The sequence below is a fragment of the Phyllobates terribilis genome, unplaced genomic scaffold (assembly GCF_046119375.1).
Source record: "Phyllobates terribilis strain yellow unplaced genomic scaffold, ASM4611937v1 Scaffold_12__6_contigs__length_324123572, whole genome shotgun sequence".
NCBI lineage: Eukaryota > Metazoa > Chordata > Amphibia > Anura > Dendrobatidae > Phyllobates > Phyllobates terribilis.
Window position 1 is genome coordinate 197,721,188 of NW_027362772.1, and position 19,203 is coordinate 197,740,390.

Sequence of the window (19,203 nt, forward strand, 5' to 3'; positions counted from 1 at the left end):
GAGCGGTGTGTGTACTGTGTGTAATATGTGAGCGGTGTGTGTACTGTGTGTAATATGTGAGCGGTGTGTGTACTGTGTGTAATATGTGAGCGGTGTGTGTGCTGTGTGTAATATGTGAGCGGTGTGTGTGCTGGGTGTAATATGTGAGCGGTGTGTGTGCTGTGTGTAATATGTGAGCGGTGTGTGCGCTGGGTGTAATATGTGAGCGGTGTGTGCGCTGGGTGTAATATGTGAGCGGTGTGTGCGCTGTGTGTAATATGTGAGCGGTGTGTGCGCTGTGTGTAATATGTGAGCGGTGTGTGTGCTGTGTGTAATATGTGAGCGGTGTGTGTGCTGGGTGTAATATGTGAGCGGTGTGTGTACTGTGTGTAATATGTGAGCGGTGTGTGTACTGTGTGTAATATGTGAGCGGTGTGTGTACTGTGTGTAATATGTGAGCGGTGTGTGTGCTGGGTGTAATATGTGAGCGGTGTGTGTACTGTGTGTAATATGTGAGCGGTGTGTGTACTGTGTGTAATATGTGAGCGGTGTGTGTACTGTGTGTAATATGTGAGCGGTGTGTGTGCTGTGTGTAATATGTGAGCGGTGTGTGTGCTGTGTGTAATATGTGAGCGGTGTGTGTGCTGGGTGTAATATGTGAGCGGTGTGTGTGCTGTGTGTAATATGTGAGCGGTGTGTGCGCTGTGTGTAATATGTGAGCGGTGTGTGTACTGTGTGTAATATGTGAGCGGTGTGTGTACTGTGTGTAATATGTGAGCGGTGTGTGTACTGTGTGTAATATGTGAGCGGTGTGTGTGCTGTGTGTAATATGTGAGCGGTGTGTGTGCTGGGTGTAATATGTGAGCGGTGTGTGTACTGTGTGTAATATGTGAGCGGTGTGTGTACTGTGTGTAATATGTGAGCGGTGTGTGTACTGTGTGTAATATGTGAGCGGTGTGTGTACTGTGTGTAATATGTGAGCGGTGTGTGTACTGTGTGTAATATGTGAGCGGTGTGTGTACTGTGTGTAATATGTGAGCGGTGTGTGTGCTGTGTGTAATATGTGAGCGGTGTGTGTGCTGGGTGTAATATGTGAGCGGTGTGTGTACTGTGTGTAATATGTGAGCGGTGTGTGTACTGTGTGTAATATGTGAGCGGTGTGTGTGCTGGGTGTAATATGTGAGCGGTGTGTGTACTGTGTGTAATATGTGAGCGGTGTGTGTGCTGGGTGTAATATGTGAGCGGTGTGTGTGCTGTGTGTAATTTGTGAGCGGTGTGTGTGCTGGGTGTAATATGTGAGCGCTGTGTGTACTGTGTGTAATATGTGAGCGGTGTGTGTACTGTGTAATATGTGAGCGGTGTGTGTACTGTGTGTAATATGTGAGCGGTGTGTGTGCTGTGTGTAATATGTGAGCGGTGTGTGTGCTGGGTGTAATATGTGAGCGGTGTGTGTACTGTGTGTAATATGTGAGCGGTGTGTGTACTGTGTGTAATATGTGAGCGGTGTGTGTACTGTGTGTAATATGTGAGCGGTGTGTGTACTGTGTGTAATATGTGAGCGGTGTGTGTACTGTGTGTAATATGTGAGCGGTGTGTGTACTGTGTGTAATATGTGAGCGGTGTGTGTGCTGTGTGTAATATGTGAGCGGTGTGTGTGCTGGGTGTAATATGTGAGCGGTGTGTGTGCTGTGTGTAATATGTGAGCGGTGTGTGCGCTGGGTGTAATATGTGAGCGGTGTGTGCGCTGGGTGTAATATGTGAGCGGTGTGTGCGCTGTGTGTAATATGTGAGCGGTGTGTGCGCTGTGTGTAATATGTGAGCGGTGTGTGTGCTGTGTGTAATATGTGAGCGGTGTGTGTGCTGGGTGTAATATGTGAGCGGTGTGTGTACTGTGTGTAATATGTGAGCGGTGTGTGTACTGTGTGTAATATGTGAGCGGTGTGTGTACTGTGTGTAATATGTGAGCGGTGTGTGTACTGTGTGTAATATGTGAGCGGTGTGTGTACTGTGTGTAATATGTGAGCGGTGTGTGTACTGTGTGTAATATGTGAGCGGTGTGTGTACTGTGTGTAATATGTGAGCGGTGTGTGTGCTGTGTGTAATATGTGAGCGGTGTGTGTGCTGGGTGTAATATGTGAGCCGTGTGTGTGCTGGGTGTAATATGTGAGCGGTGTGTGTACTGTGTGTAATATGTGAGCGGTGTGTGTACTGTGTGTAATATGTGAGCGGTGTGTGTACTGTGTGTAATATGTGAGCGGTGTGTGTACTGTGTGTAATATGTGAGCGGTGTGTGTACTGTGTGTAATATGTGAGCGGTGTGTGTGCTGGGTGTAATATGTGAGCGGTGTGTGTACTGTGTGTAATATGTGAGCGGTGTGTGTACTGTGTGTAATATGTGAGCGGTGTGTGTACTGTGTGTAATATGTGAGCGGTGTGTGTGCTGTGTGTAATATGTGAGCGGTGTGTGTGCTGTGTGTAATATGTGAGCGGTGTGTGTGCTGGGTGTAATATGTGAGCGGTGTGTGTACTGTGTGTAATATGTGAGCGGTGTGTGCGCTGTGTGTAATATGTGAGCGGTGTGTGTACTGTGTGTAATATGTGAGCGGTGTGTGTACTGTGTGTAATATGTGAGCGGTGTGTGTACTGTGTGTAATATGTGAGCGGTGTGTGTACTGTGTGTAATATGTGAGCGGTGTGTGTGCTGTGTGTAATATGTGAGCGGTGTGTGTGCTGGGTGTAATATGTGAGCGGTGTGTGTACTGTGTGTAATATGTGAGCGGTGTGTGTACTGTGTGTAATATGTGAGCGGTGTGTGTACTGTGTGTAATATGTGAGCGGTGTGTGTACTGTGTGTAATATGTGAGCGGTGTGTGTACTGTGTGTAATATGTGAGCGGTGTGTGTACTGTGTGTAATATGTGAGCGGTGTGTGTGCTGTGTGTAATATGTGAGCGGTGTGTGTGCTGGGTGTAATATGTGAGCGGTGTGTGTGCTGTGTGTAATATGTGAGCGGTGTGTGTGCTGGGTGTAATATGTGAGCGGTGTGTGTGCTGGGTGTAATATGTGAGCGGTGTGTGTGCTGTGTGTAATATGTGAGCGGTGTGTGTGCTGTGTGTAATATGTGAGCGGTGTGTGTGCTGTGTGTAATATGTGAGCGGTGTGTGTGCTGGGTGTAATATGTGAGCGGTGTGTGTGCTGTGTGTAATATGTGAGCGGTGTGTGTGCTGGGTGTAATATGTGAGCGGTGTGTGTGCTGTGTGTAATATGTGAGCGGTGTGTGTGCTGGGTGTAATATGTGAGCGGTGTGTGTGCTGTGTGTAATATGTGAGCGGTGTGTGTACTGTGTGTAATATGTGAGCGGTGTGTGTACTGTGTGTAATATGTGAGCGGTGTGTGTACTGTGTGTAATATGTGAGCGGTGTGTGTACTGTGTGTAATATGTGAGCGGTGTGTGTACTGTGTGTAATATGTGAGCGGTGTGTGTGCTGTGTGTAATATGTGAGCGGTGTGTGTGCTGGGTGTAATATGTGAGCGGTGTGTGTGCTGTGTGTAATATGTGAGCGGTGTGTGTGCTGGGTGTAATATGTGAGCGGTGTGTGTGATGGGTGTAATATGTGAGCGGTGTGTGTGCTGTGTGTAATATGTGAGCGGTGTGTGTGCTGTGTGTAATATGTGAGCGGTGTGTGTGCTGTGTGTAATATGTGAGCGGTGTGTGTGCTGGGTGTAATATGTGAGCGGTGTGTGTACTGTGTGTAATATGTGAGCGGTGTGTGTACTGTGTGTAATATGTGAGCGGTGTGTGTACTGTGTGTAATATGTGAGCGGTGTGTGTACTGTGTGTAATATGTGAGCGGTGTGTGTACTGTGTGTAATATGTGAGCGGTGTGTGTACTGTGTGTAATATGTGAGCGGTGTGTGTACTGTGTGTAATATGTGAGCGGTGTGTGTACTGTGTGTAATATGTGAGCGGTGTGTGTACTGTGTGTAATATGTGAGCGGTGTGTGTGCTGGGTGTAATATGTGAGCGGTGTGTGTGCTGGGTGTAATATGTGAGCGGTGTGTGTGTGCTGTGTGTAATACGTGAGCGGTGTGTGTGCTGTGTGTAATATGTGAGCAGTGTGTGTGCTGGGTGTAATATGTGAGCGGTGTGTGTGCTGGGTGTAATATGTGAGCGGTGTGTGTGTGCTGTGTGTAATATGTGAGCGGTGTGTGTGTGCTGTGTGTAATATGTGAGCGGTGTGTGTGTGCTGTGTGTAATATGTGAGCGGTGTGTGTGCTGTGTGTAATATGTGAGCGGTGTGTGTACTGTGTGTAATATGTGAGCGGTGTGTGTGCTGGGTGTAATATGTGAGCGGTGTGTGTACTGTGTGTAATATGTGAGCGGTGTGTGTACTGTGTGTAATATGTGAGCGGTGTGTGTGCTGTGTGTAATATGTGAGCGCTGTGTGTACTGTGTGTAATATGTGAGCGGTGTGTGTACTGTGTGTAATATGTGAGCGGTGTGTGTACTGTGTGTAATATGTGAGCGGTGTGTGTGCTGGGTGTAATATGTGAGCGGTGTGTGTGCTGTGTGTAATATGTGAGCGGTGTGTGTGCTGTGTGTAATATGTGAGCGGTGTGTGTGCTGTGTGTAATATGTGAGCGGTGTGTGTGCTGGGTGTAATATGTGAGCGGTGTGTGTACTGTGTGTAATATGTGAGCGGTGTGTGTACTGTGTGTAATATGTGAGCGGTGTGTGTACTGTGTGTAATATGTGAGCGGTGTGTGTACTGTGTGTAATATGTGAGCGGTGTGTGTACTGTGTGTAATATGTGAGCGGTGTGTGTACTGTGTGTAATATGTGAGCGGTGTGTGTACTGTGTGTAATATGTGAGCGGTGTGTGTACTGTGTGTAATATGTGAGCGGTGTGTGTGCTGTGTGTAATATGTGAGCGGTGTGTGTGCTGGGTGTAATATGTGAGCGGTGTGTGTGCTGTGTGTAATATGTGAGCGGTGTGTGTGCTGGGTGTAATATGTGAGCGGTGTGTGTGATGGGTGTAATATGTGAGCGGTGTGTGTGCTGTGTGTAATATGTGAGCGGTGTGTGTGCTGTGTGTAATATGTGAGCGGTGTGTGTGCTGTGTGTAATATGTGAGCGGTGTGTGTGCTGGGTGTAATATGTGAGCGGTGTGTGTACTGTGTGTAATATGTGAGCGGTGTGTGTACTGTGTGTAATATGTGAGCGGTGTGTGTACTGTGTGTAATATGTGAGCGGTGTGTGTACTGTGTGTAATATGTGAGCGGTGTGTGTACTGTGTGTAATATGTGAGCGGTGTGTGTACTGTGTGTAATATGTGAGCGGTGTGTGTACTGTGTGTAATATGTGAGCGGTGTGTGTACTGTGTGTAATATGTGAGCGGTGTGTGTACTGTGTGTAATATGTGAGCGGTGTGTGTGCTGGGTGTAATATGTGAGCGGTGTGTGTGCTGGGTGTAATATGTGAGCGGTGTGTGTGTGCTGTGTGTAATACGTGAGCGGTGTGTGTGCTGTGTGTAATATGTGAGCAGTGTGTGTGCTGGGTGTAATATGTGAGCGGTGTGTGTGCTGGGTGTAATATGTGAGCGGTGTGTGTGTGCTGTGTGTAATATGTGAGCGGTGTGTGTGTGCTGTGTGTAATATGTGAGCGGTGTGTGTGTGCTGTGTGTAATATGTGAGCGGTGTGTGTGCTGTGTGTAATATGTGAGCGGTGTGTGTACTGTGTGTAATATGTGAGCGGTGTGTGTGCTGGGTGTAATATGTGAGCGGTGTGTGTACTGTGTGTAATATGTGAGCGGTGTGTGTACTGTGTGTAATATGTGAGCGGTGTGTGTGCTGTGTGTAATATGTGAGCGCTGTGTGTACTGTGTGTAATATGTGAGCGGTGTGTGTACTGTGTGTAATATGTGAGCGGTGTGTGTACTGTGTGTAATATGTGAGCGGTGTGTGTGCTGGGTGTAATATGTGAGCGGTGTATGTACTGTGTGTAATATGTGAGCGGTGTATGTACTGTGTGTAATATGTGAGCGGTGTGTGTGCTGTGTGTAATATGTGAGCGGTGTGTGTGCTGGGTGTAATATGTGAGCGGTGTGTGTACTGTGTGTAATATGTGAGCGGTGTGTGTACTGTGTGTAATATGTGAGCGGTGTGTGTGCTGGGTGTAATATGTGAGCGGTGTATGTACTGTGTGTAATATGTGAGCGGTGTATGTACTGTGTGTAATATGTGAGCGGTGTGTGTGCTGTGTGTAATATGTGAGCGGTGTGTGTGCTGGGTGTAATATGTGAGCGGTGTGTGTACTGTATTCTGTTTGGTTTTAGGAGGTGTCTGTCACGAGTTACAGACTGTGGCAGTCTCTACAACCAATGAGCGCTTTTTGTTAGTGTAAAGGGAACTCTCATTACATCATCCACGTTTTCACTACATTACTAGCTGCTCAGTACTGTGCAGAGGAACAGGACAAGAAATGTAGAGACTTTTTTTTCCCTCAATAAATTGCGCTTCCTTACATTTATAGTTGAAGACTTTTACTTAGTCTTTGTCACCGATTTGGTACTAATCCCGCAAAATCAATTTTACTGATTTGTAGAATGCCGGTAAAGAAGTAAAAAAAAGAACTTCTCACTACATTTGCTCATCACTAGTGCCGGGTGTCAGACCCCCATCTGGACAACCCATTAACTAACAATACAGTTCCCTTTTTACCTAAATCAGCAAACTTCTCCAATGACTGTTTCATCTGCCACATTATTTCCTCTCTGTGTTTCCTGATATTCTCCATGAATATATCCACTCCTAAAGTAAGAAAACAGATTAGCGACACATTGCTTTTATAAGATAATCGGCTAATTATACAAATGTGTGATTGAGGATACATCCAGCAGATGACTTCCCTGTGTGTAAACTGCAGAATACAACTTTATTTTAAAACTGGGTTTGGGAAATTGAACATGTATACTTTTATCCATAAATCACATATCACATTAAAGCATTGGCAGAAACAGACAGGAAAGGGTCCCTGTGCAAGAACAATATATGGGCCCTTTAGAGTCCAATAGCTCATCATCATGCACAATCCCACCTTCTTTGGAGCTGGATGTGGGCCCACTCACATTCTGGGCCTCTGCAGCTGCACAGGTTGAACCAGTGACATGTCCGCCCCTGCATTAAAGTAGTGGCATATGTGCGACATTTATGGCATATTAACGGGCCTCACTGTTGGGACCTGTGTACATGAGAAAGGGCTCGTCAAGGAATAAAGAGGGCGCCAAGCAAGCCTAGTTCTCCACATTATTTGTTTTGGAGCTCCGATTGCTAATTATTTGAGCACTGAATGTTTCTCAAGAAGGGTGACTGTTGTGTTGAACTCTTCAAGGGAATCTGTCAGCAGGATTTTTGCTATTTAATCTGAGAAGAGAATAATATAGGGCACAGTAGCCTGATTACAGGGATGTATCACTTACTAGGCTGTGTGTCGCAATTTCAATACAATCAGTATTTTATCAGAAGGAGATTATCACTACATCTCATGTGCACACCAGTCAAGCTAATCTTTGTAGCCCCGCCCCCACCACTGATTGGCAGCATGATAACAATGCACAGTGTGCACAGGAAGCTGCTAATCAATAGTGTGGGCGGAGTTATATCCAGCACCAAAATCTTAGCTCTGCTACATCTACATACGACAAAACAAGGATTCTATCAAAATAGCAACAAGCAGCCCAATAAGTGACACATCGCTGGAATCAGGCTTTCTTACCCTATATTATGCTGCTCTCAGATTATATAGCAAAAAAACCCTACTGAACGCTTTTCTTTTAGGGACTCTGTCAGTACAGATAGTTTGAACAGTCAAAGTATTGCTGATCGATGCACAAAGGCATGGCCAAATACTTAAATACACCTTTGCCTCTATTTGTTTTCCCTCTATCTCCACCCCCTCTTCTTTGATTGACAGCTCTGGCTTCATAGAGCCAGAATGTTTGGCCCCATCATGGATCACCAAGTGCCTGTACTTGGTTTGAACAGTCATTCAGTGCTGACAAACTCCCTTTGATAACAGGTTTTTTTTGCCTCCGCACATTTAAGCATCCTTAACCTTTTTTATTTATTTATTGACATGGCTGCATGAGGTCTTAGTTTATTCAGGAGAAATTGGCATTGTTTGAGTGCACTTGTAAATCACTGTTATGTACAGTACTGAGTAAAGGTTTACATACACATGTGCTCATTAAATTGTAGGTTTGCATTTCAGCCCAAGAGAGGTGACCGAGAAGGACAGGGACCCAACAATGAAAGACGCCTTGACGCTGGCAGTTGGGCACACATATATTGGCCAATCTATGCGCTAAGTACCTTCCTTTACATCTACTGTAATTTTTCATATTAATATTACAGAAAAAAAATTGACATATTTCATGTGCACATTTTGTAGCGCTTTCCTATGTTTCTATTGCAGTAATGCAGTTTCAATGTGTTAGAGCAATCACTCTTAGCAATTTAAGAGGCAACTTTGTTCTTTTTTTATAGTTTGGATTTTTTTTAGTTGGCTCCTGTTCACACTAGTAAGGATGTGCTGGACATTTTCACTAGGTTTCTAAATTACCTACAACTGGACAGACATACCTCGGAAATTGATGAAAAGACCAGAAAATTGGTCGAGGAAGCTCCCAAGAGGACTACTGCAACAATAAAGGAGCTGCAGGAATTTCTGACAAGTACTGGCTGTGTACTACATGTGACAACTGTCTCCTGTATTCTACATATGTCTGGCCTATGGGTAGGTCAGCAAGACTGAAGAAATACATCCAAGCTTTGCTATGTTTTGCCAAAATCTACATAAAGTCTGCCCAAAGCATGTGAGAAAGCATGTCATAATCTGATGAGAGTAATGTTATTATTATTTATCATTATAGCGCCATTTATTCCATGGCGCTTTACATGTGAAAGGGGGATATACATAGCAAAAACAATTACAATAATCTTGAACAATACAAGCCAGTGACTGGTACAGGAGGAGAGAGGACCCTGCCAGGGCTCAGTCTACAAGGGATGGGTGAGGATACAGTAGGTGAGGGTAAACCTGGTCGTGAAGCGGTATGGTGGAGCAGTGGTTACTGCAAGTTGTAGGTTTGTCGGAAGAGGTGGGTCTTCAGGTTCCTTTTGAAGGTTTCCACAGGTGAGAGTCTGATATCTTGGGATAGAGAGTTCCAAAGTAGGGGGGATGCGTGGGAGAAATCTTGTATGCGATTGTGGGAAGAGGAGATAAGAGGGGATTACAGAAGGAGATATTGTGAGGATCGGAGGTTGCGTGTAGGTAAGTTTCAGGAGACTAGATGGCTTTGTATGCCATGGTTAGGGTCTTGAACTTGAGCCTCTGGACAATGGGGAGCCGGTGAAGGGATTGAGTGAGGGGAGAGGCCAGGGAATAGTAGGGGGAATGGTGGATTAGTCGGGCAGCAGAGTTTAGGATAGATTGGAGGGGTGCGAGAGTGTTAGAGGGGAGGCCACAGAGCAGGAGGTTGCAGTAGTCGAGGCCGGAGATGATGAGAGCATGCCAATGTTGAACTTTTTTGGCCATAATTCCAAAAGGCATGTTTTGGATACAGTGCATCACCAAAAGGACACTATATCCACAGTGAGACAGTATTATACTTTGGGACTTTTTTTGCAGCTGCAACTGGGGCTTTAGTCAAGGTGAGGGGAATTATGAACAGTTCCTAACATCAGACAATTTTAAACAAAAAATTCAGGCCTGTGCTAAAACATTGAAGATGAATTTAATTTTCAGCCCAAACACTGTCCCCAAGCTTACCTCCAAATCAACAGAAGAATGGCATTGCACGAATAAAAAAAGTTTTAGAATAGCCCAGCCAGAGCCCAGGACTGAATCCAATTGAAAATCTTTGGGTTACTTGAAGAGGGCGCTGTACACAGGAGGTGCCCTAGCAATCTGACAGACTTGGAGCTACTGCAAGGAAAAGTGGGCAAAGATTGCCAACTCTAGATGTGTCGTACTAATAGACTCCTACCCACAAAAACCGAATGTGGTCTAAATTCAAAGGGTAATTCAACAAATTAATAGCTTTTGGGTATGCATATTTATGCAACCATATTATTTTAGTTCTTTATTTTTCCTTTTTCCACTCAAAAAGATTTCGGTTTATTTTTCAATCAAATTGTACAGATTATGGGTGTAAAAGTTCTGAAATGATTACTCTTGGTATGATATGTAAAAAAAAATAAACTGTGGTGTGTAGAGTTTTTCTGTCCACATGTTGCTCAAAGTTCTAGAGGTCCTCTGCAAAACTGGGGATTAACATTCTCCCATATGTCCTTGTTGTAAAATTTATTTTGCTGGCTTAATTCACATGATGTGGCCGGTGTCCAAGGCTGGAGAGTTACTGGCAGGAGGTGCTAGATATTATGCACACAACCTATCACATTACAGGCTAGGCCATAGGTCTGTATTCTGGGATACGTAAATGATATACCTACAACACTGAGTGAACAAGCAGTACCAAGGATGCATTACATGGCCAGAAAGCTGATAGCACAACCCTGGCTGGATGAGAAGCCCTACATGTAGGGAATACATGGCCAAGGTAAAATAGCTCATTTCTCTGGAAAAAAAGGCTTTAAATGGCTTTTATTATTTCAAAAGAACTGCCAGAATGGCACCTTATTAGACACTGGTTATTAATTGGATAGGGTGTATTAAGAACAAACCTCAAACATAATAGAAGGCCCTGCACAGTATCTGCCAGCTATTATAACTATGGGGAAGTCAGAGCAATATTACTTTTGGTGAGGCAATGGGGGCATTACTGTAAAGGAGGACTCAGAGGTCATTATTACTTTTTGTCAGGCACGGAGGGGGCGATATTATTCTTCGGAAGTACATGAGACATTAAGCGTGCATTCATGGGGTATTATTACATTATAGGGTCTCTCAGGGTATTGTTACCATCACAGGGGGCATTATTACTTTTTTCTTCTTGATTTTAAATAGTGACCAATTATCAGACATTACAAGGTTGGTTCATCCACTAAGGAACAAGTGATAGAGGCTTTTTCACAGAACTTGGCTTAACAACATACCCTGCTGGTGGAAGCAGAATAAAAGCAGACAGTATTGGATATGGAGCAATCATGTGCCCAGTGTCAATAGACAGAATTTTGCCATGCCCGTAAAAGATATGTTCCCAGTTTTTAAGAAAGACTTCTCCATAAAATGTAATGACAGCTAAAATACTCATTGTAAAATGCCAGGGTGAGAAGTGTGCTACTCTGGACAGAAGGTGAGTAACAGCTAATGCCAAAGTGGATGAGCACTTACATCATCTTTATGCAGCAAAGGACCAGGTGAGACTGTATCCACACTTAGCATAACCTTGTAGGTCACAGACATCCAGAAAGCGCGTGGATGCTGCAGAAAATCCAAGGCTACAAGACGGGCAAATTTTGGCGTGTGGACAAGCACACAGCAGTGGGCCAAGTGCAGCGGCCCATCCTTATTGTGGTACCTCTGGCTGCTTCATACAGAGAATAGAGGTTACAAGGCTTTAAAAAAAGCTAAGGCCAGTGAAATTATGGAGCTGTTGTCAAATGCTAACTAGATAGTCATCCCCTTCTCTGTGTGCCACCTACAGAGGCGGCTGAGACTCTAGTTGGCATGTGACTATCCAAATAACATACCTGTGGTCACTTCGTTGGAAATACAGAGGAATCGTGCAGTGTGCACATTGTGTACCATCACGATTCAGCAATCTGCAGTGACAGAGTGACTACAGAAATCTGTCTGGAGCCCGGAAAACCCCTTTAATCTATAGAGGCAGCAAAAGATCCAGGTGTACTGCACAGATACAATAACAGAACTAAGTTTACTACTTATAGATACTGTAACTGAAGCAACAATACTGCAAAGGTACGTAACACAGGTACTTTAGATGCAGTGACACAAACACAGCAGCCAGTACAGGGTTAATAAACAAGGGGGATTTACTGTAACAGGGTCAATCTCCACGCAGGGAGTAACAGGGGAAATATGGGGACAACAAGGGTGTAGCATCGGCAGAGGCGCCGTCCCCCTTACCGCCGCGCTCCTGGCCCGGCATCTTCCGGCTCTCCTGCTGCCGACGCGCGCAGCTTCCCGGGCACTGTGCTTAGGGCGCGCGTGCTCCCTCTTAAAGGGGCCGCGCGCGCTGTCCTAAGGAGTCCCCGGCCAATGGCTGGAGGACTTCTCATATAAAAGGCACCTCCTCCAAAATGGAGGTGCCCATGCAAGGTTGTAGCTCAGTGTACTAACTCTGCTTCAGCCCTCAGGTCCCGCTGCTAGTCTGACTACCAGTCCTGTCTGCCAGCCTGACTACCAGTCCAGCCCGACAGTCTGTATGGGCTTGGCCAGTCCGCTTCTCCGGAGCCTTTGCCTACTACCTGTCTCCGCCAGCCAAGTATACTCTCCAGCCCGACGGTCCAAACCCACCAGTCTTTCTATGGGCCAGGCTTGCCTTCCTGCCTGGAGAACGTACAAGTTACCTGCTGTGCCTACCAGCCAGCCTACCTGGAGGCTCCTGCCAGTTACCCATGGTGTCTGCCAGGCCATCTACCCAGATCACCCGTCAGCCTGCCTGCCGTGCTCATCTGCTGTACCTGTCAGTCCCTGCCTTCTGACCCGTGGGAGTCACCTGCTCTCATACAAGGACTGGTCCAGAGTAGCACCTCTTCCCTCTGCTCGGTCCATCCCTGGTTCACAGAGTCGATTGAGCCACCGTGCGACCTTGGTCAGTCCGAGTTGATACCTAGTTACGCCCCTCTGGTCCCTCCTTGCACCGCAGCACAGAGGTTCCACCACCCAGATCCGTAACAAAGGGGAGTAGCAGGTAACAGACTATAAATGACAATTCACAGTTTGGCTAGATGCAGCAGAGTCGACACGGTTGTAATCTGCAGTTTTACAGTTAGCTTGACTCTTGTTTCCAACAAGGCAGATGCCGGTGTTGTTTTCTTCTGGCTTCCCCGCCTAAACAATGCTCCGTCTTCTGGCGGCAGCAGGCGGTCTCCGGTTTGACCCGCTGAGCCCCTAGTACATAACACTGCACCTCACTTGCTCGGCTCCACGTCTTCTGGCAGCAGCCAGCGGTCTCCTGTTTGACCCGCTGAGACCCTAGTCCATAACACTGCACCTCACTTGCTCGGCTCCACGAACCCTGCGTCTCTTCTCCCTCTAGTCAGGCTTGACTCCCACTGTCAACTGCCTGCTTTCCCGCGCAAAACTCCTTTTTCTCCCTCTTGCTAGACACGCTTCCTGCTCCCCGGTCACCTGACCCCTGAGCTCTGGCTCTGGACACGCCCCCAGCTTCCCGGTCACCTGACTCCTGTGCTCGCAGTCTGTCTTCCTCCTGCAACCAGAGGCAAGGCGCCGGCAGTTTTGGATCCCTTGTTCTGAAGGTACTTACAGCCCTGTCTTCCACCTTACAGGTACATGGAAAGTGTAAAAAAAATGTGTGGCTGGTAAATGGCATATTGTCCTTATATAATTAATTCCTATATACTCCTCTCCATTGCAAACTGGACAAAGAAGTCGACTTAAAGAAGCCTCCCATTAACTTTTTTATCCCCTGAACCTGTGTATTTGTACAAGTGGCTTCTCCTTTGTGCGAGTCCTTTCTGGTCATGTCGATATGGGACACGGTTTACTATTGATACTTTTATACTTGTTTCCTTCAGCATGTTGACAATGTATTTCTCACATAGAAGTTTGTACATATCTAGTAGACAGAACTCGAATGCGTTTTAAAAATAATCTGTTGTAGAATCAACCCTCCTAAGCCGTCTATATCGGCATGCAGTGTCGGACTGGAGTAGTTTGGGCCCACCAGAGAAAATCATTCTTGGGGCCCACCATGCTTAAGGGTATGTGCCCATGATCAGGAGCCGCTGCGGGTTTGAAGCTCCATGTTTATGCAGCGTCCAGATATTACAGCATAGTGGATGGATTTCTAGAAATCCCACGTCCACTATGCGTATCTGTGCACCTACGGATCACTTGTGGACACTGACATGTAGCGCGTCTTTCAGAACCGCAGCATGTCAATTTCTCTTGTGGATCCGCATGTTGACTTTCCCCATAGACTTACATCAATGAGGAAAGTCGGCATTTTAAAAAAATAAATAAATTGTGCCCCCATTTGCATAAATGAGGGCGGAAGCCGTGCGACAGTTCTGCAACGTCGGGGGTCGCAGGCAGCCCGGATCGTGGGCATGTACCCTAAGGGGTACTAGCTGCAGAGTCTTCCCTTAGCTGCATCTAGTCAAGCTGATAATTGGCCAATTGTTTCCAACTATCGACCTGTCCAAACAATCACCTGACAAACCAGCAAAACGCTCATTGGTCGGGTGTAATGATTTTTACGCTTGATTTGAAAACATCACTCAGCAGCAGATAATTTTGTGGAAACAAAACAAGTGCTGCCGAGAACAATGATAGACTATGTGCACAGAAAGATAGTATTAACTAGACACATGATACATACACACCAGTCACACACTAGATACATGATACATACACACCAGTCACTCACTAGACACATGATACATACAGACCAGTCACACACTAGACACATGATACATACACACCAGTCACTCACTAGACACATGATACATACACACCAGTCACACACTAGATACATGATACATACAGACCAGTCATACGCTAAACACATGATACATACACAGCATTCACACACTAGACACATGATACATACACACCAGTCACACACTAGACGCATGATACGTACACACCAGTCACACACTAGACACATGACACATACACACCAGTCACACACTAGACACATGATACATATAGACCAGTCATACACTAGACACATGATACATACACACCAGTCACACACTAGACACATGATACATACAGACCAGTCATACGCTAAACACATGATACATACACAGCATTCACACACTAGACACATGATACATACACACCAGTCACACACTAGACGCATGATAAATATAGACCAGTCATACACTAGACACATGATACATACACACCAGTCACACACTAGACGCATGATACATACACACCAGTCACACACTAGACACATGATACATACACACCAGTCACACACTAGACACATGATACATACAGACCAGTCATACGCTAAACACATGATACATACACAGCATTCACACACTAGACACATGATACATACACACCAGTCACACACTAGACGCATGATACGTACACACCAGTCACACACTAGACACATGACACATACACACCAGTCACACACTAGACACATGATAAATATAGACCAGTCACTCACTAGACACATGATACATACAGACCAGTCACACACTAGATACATGATACATACACACCAGTCACTCACTAGACACATGATACATACACACCAGTCACACACTAGATACATGATACATACAGACCAGTCATACGCTAAACACATGATACATACACAGCATTCACACACTAGACACATGATACATACACACCAGTCACACACTAGACGCATGATACGTACACACCAGTCACACACTAGACACATGACACATACACACCAGTCACACACTAGACACATGATACATATAGACCAGTCATACACTAGACACATGATACATACACACCAGTCACACACTAGACACATGATACATACAGACCAGTCATACGCTAAACACATGATACATACACAGCATTCACACACTAGACACATGATACATACACACCAGTCACACACTAGACGCATGATAAATATAGACCAGTCATACACTAGACACATGATACATACACACCAGTCACACACTAGACGCATGATACATACACACCAGTCACACACTAGACACATGATACATACACACCAGTCACACACTAGACACATGATACATACAGACCAGTCATACGCTAAACACATGATACATACACAGCATTCACACACTAGACACATGATACATACACACCAGTCACACACTAGACGCATGATACGTACACACCAGTCACACACTAGACACATGACACATACACACCAGTCACACACTAGACACATGATAAATATAGACCAGTCATACACTAGACACATGATACATACACACCAGTCACACACTAGATACATGATACATACACACCAGTCACACACTAGACACATGATACATACAGACCAGTCATACGCTAAACACATGATACATACACAGCATTCACACACTAGACACATGATACATACACACCAGTCACACACTAGACGCATGATACGTACACACCAGTCACACACTAGACACATGATACATACACACCAGTCACACACTAGACACATGATACATACAGACCAGTCATACACTAGACACATTATACATACACACCAGTCACACACTAGATACATGATACATACACACCAGTCACACACTAGACACATGATACATACAGACCAGTCATACGCTAAACACATGATACATACACAGCATTCACACACTAGACACATGATACATACACACCAGTCACACACTAGATGCATGATACATACACACCAGTCACACATTAGACACATGATACATACACACCAGTCACACACTAGACACATGATACATACAGACCAGTCATACACTAGACACATGATACATACGCACCAGTCACACACTAGACACATGATACATACAGACCAGTCATACACTAGACACATGACACATACACACCAGTCACACACTAGACACATGACACATACACACCAGTCACACACTAGACACATGACACATACACACCAGTCACACAATAGACACATGATACATACACAGCATTCACATACTAGACACATGATACATACACACCAGTCACACACTAGACACATGATACATACAGACCAGTCATACACTAGACACATGATACATACACAGCATTCACACACTAGACACATGATACATACAGACCAGTCACACACTAGACACATGATACATACAAGCCAGTCACACACTAGACACATGACACATACAGTGAAGGAAATAAGTATTTGATCCCTTGCTGTTTTTGTAAGTTTGCCGACTGACAAAGACATGAACAGTCTATAATTTTAAGGGTATGTTAATTTTAACATTGAGAGATAGAATGTTCAAAAAAAACAAAAAAAAACAAGAAAATCACATTGTATAAATTAGATAAATTTATTTGCATTGAGAAATAAGTATTTGATCCCCTACAAACCATTATGAGTTCTGGCTCCTACAGACCAGTTAGACGCTCCTAATCAACTTGTTACCTGCATTAAAGACAGCTGTCTTACATAGTCACCTGTATAAAAGCCTCCTGTCCACAGACTCAATTAATCAGTCAGACTCTAACCTCTACAACATGGGCAAGACCAAAGAGCTTTCTAAGTATGTCAGGGACAAGATCATAGACCTGCACAAAGCTGGAATGGGCTACAAAACCACAGGTAAGACGCTGGGTGAGAAGGAGACAACTGTTGGTGCAATAGTAAGAAAATGTAAGAAATACAAAATGATTGTCAATCGACATCGATCTGGGGCACCATCCAAAATCTCACCTCGTAGGGTTTCCTTGATCATGAAGAAGGTGAGAGGTCAGCCTAAAACTACATGGGGGGGGACGGGGGACTTGTTAATGATCTCCAGGCAGTCACCAAGAAAACCATTGGTAGCACATTACGCCTTAAAGGTTTAAAATCCTGCAGTGCCCGCAAGGTCCCCCTGCTCAAGAAGGCACATGTGCAGGCCTGTCTGAAGTTTGCCAATGAACACCTGGATGATTCTGTGAGTTATTGGGAGAAGGTGCTGTGGTCAGATGAGACAAAAATTGAGCTCTTTGGCATTAACTCATCTCACATTGTTTAGAGAAAGAGAAATGCTGCCTATGACCCAAAGAACACCGTCCCCACTGTCAAGCATGGAGGTGGAAACATTATGTTTTGGGAGTGTTTCTCTGCTAAGGGTACAGGACTACTTCACCGTATCAATGGGAGAATGGATGGAGCCATGTACCGTAAAATCCTGAGTGATAACCTCCTTCCCTCTGCAAGGACATTAAAAATAGTTCGTGGGAGGGAGTTGAAGCTCCGAGTTGCCAAGTGACAGCCTCAAAATCTGAATGATTTAGAGATGATCTGCAAAGAGGAGTGGACCAAAATTCCTCCTGACATGTGCTCAACCCCCATCATCAACTGCAAACAACGCCTGACTGCTGTGCTTGCCAACAAGGGTTTTGCCAACAAGTATTAAGTGTTTTTTGCCAGAGGAATGAAATACTTATTTCTCACTGCAAAATGCAAATAAATTTATCTAATTTATACAATGTGATTTTCTTGGTTTTTTTTTTTATATTCTATCTCTCAATGTTAAAATGAACCTACCCTTAAAATTATAGACTGTTCATGTCTTCGTCAGTGGGCAAACTTACAAAAACAGCACGGGATCAAATAATTATTTCCTTCACTGTATATACACAGCAGTCACACACACTAGACACTTGACACATACACAATGATGGCAAGAACAGAATCCCCCATGACAGACTGGGGGCACTTACAGACAGTACTAGGGCTGGGGGGGCCTCAATTAGTTGATCTACTTATATCACCTCTTATTACCTGAGGCCCCCGTCCCTATTGTGCCATCTCTAATTTCCTGTAGGCCCCCTTCCCCACTGTGAAGGGCTCATAGGAAAGTAAAGGTGACACGGGGGGGGGGGATCTACTGTGGGACACCTCCCCCTGTGTCCGCTTTAAATTGCATGAGGGCCCCCACCCATAGCCAATCAGCATTAGGCTATACCACCACGGTCCAGGACTGTAAAGCCCGTGGAGAGGAGCTGGAGGCCTGGCTGAGACAGCCGCAGGGAACAGGTGAAGTGAAGTCAACTGTGCACATTGCTCTCTCAGCTGCGGTGCGCGCAATGAGATCAATAGAAGCTGGCAGCAGCAGCAGGTGATGAGGAGCCACTCACCTCACTTGATGAGCAGTGCAGCCGGCCAGCAGGCACAGGTATAGAATGACACGCACACTGCTCAGTGCAAACGATTGGAATACAGGGCAGAGCAGGCTAACGTGATAAAGGCAGGAGCTGCAGTGCTGGGCAGGGGAAGGGCCCACCAGAGGATTCTCCAATTGCCCGGGGGCCAGTCTGACCCTGTCGGCATGTAGGTCATAGGACGCTGGATAAAGTGATACCTTTATCCTC

General features: G+C 45.3%; 1 protein-coding gene across 2 annotated transcripts in view; it reads right to left on the reverse strand.

Annotated features, from left to right (window-relative positions):
* The window catches only part of IZUMO3 (IZUMO family member 3), a 105,945-nt gene that overhangs the window by 77,127 nt on the left and 9,615 nt on the right, over nucleotides 1–19,203 (reverse strand). For both annotated transcript variants that reach the window (XR_012252608.1, XM_073657830.1), the window contains exon 2: nucleotides 6,699–6,788. Coding sequence is in view for 1 of the 2 variants with exons in the window: in XM_073657830.1 (XP_073513931.1) it covers nucleotides 6,699–6,774 (76 nt within the window). In the remaining variant the exon portion in view is untranslated. The remainder of the gene's footprint in view (nucleotides 1–6,698; nucleotides 6,789–19,203) is intronic.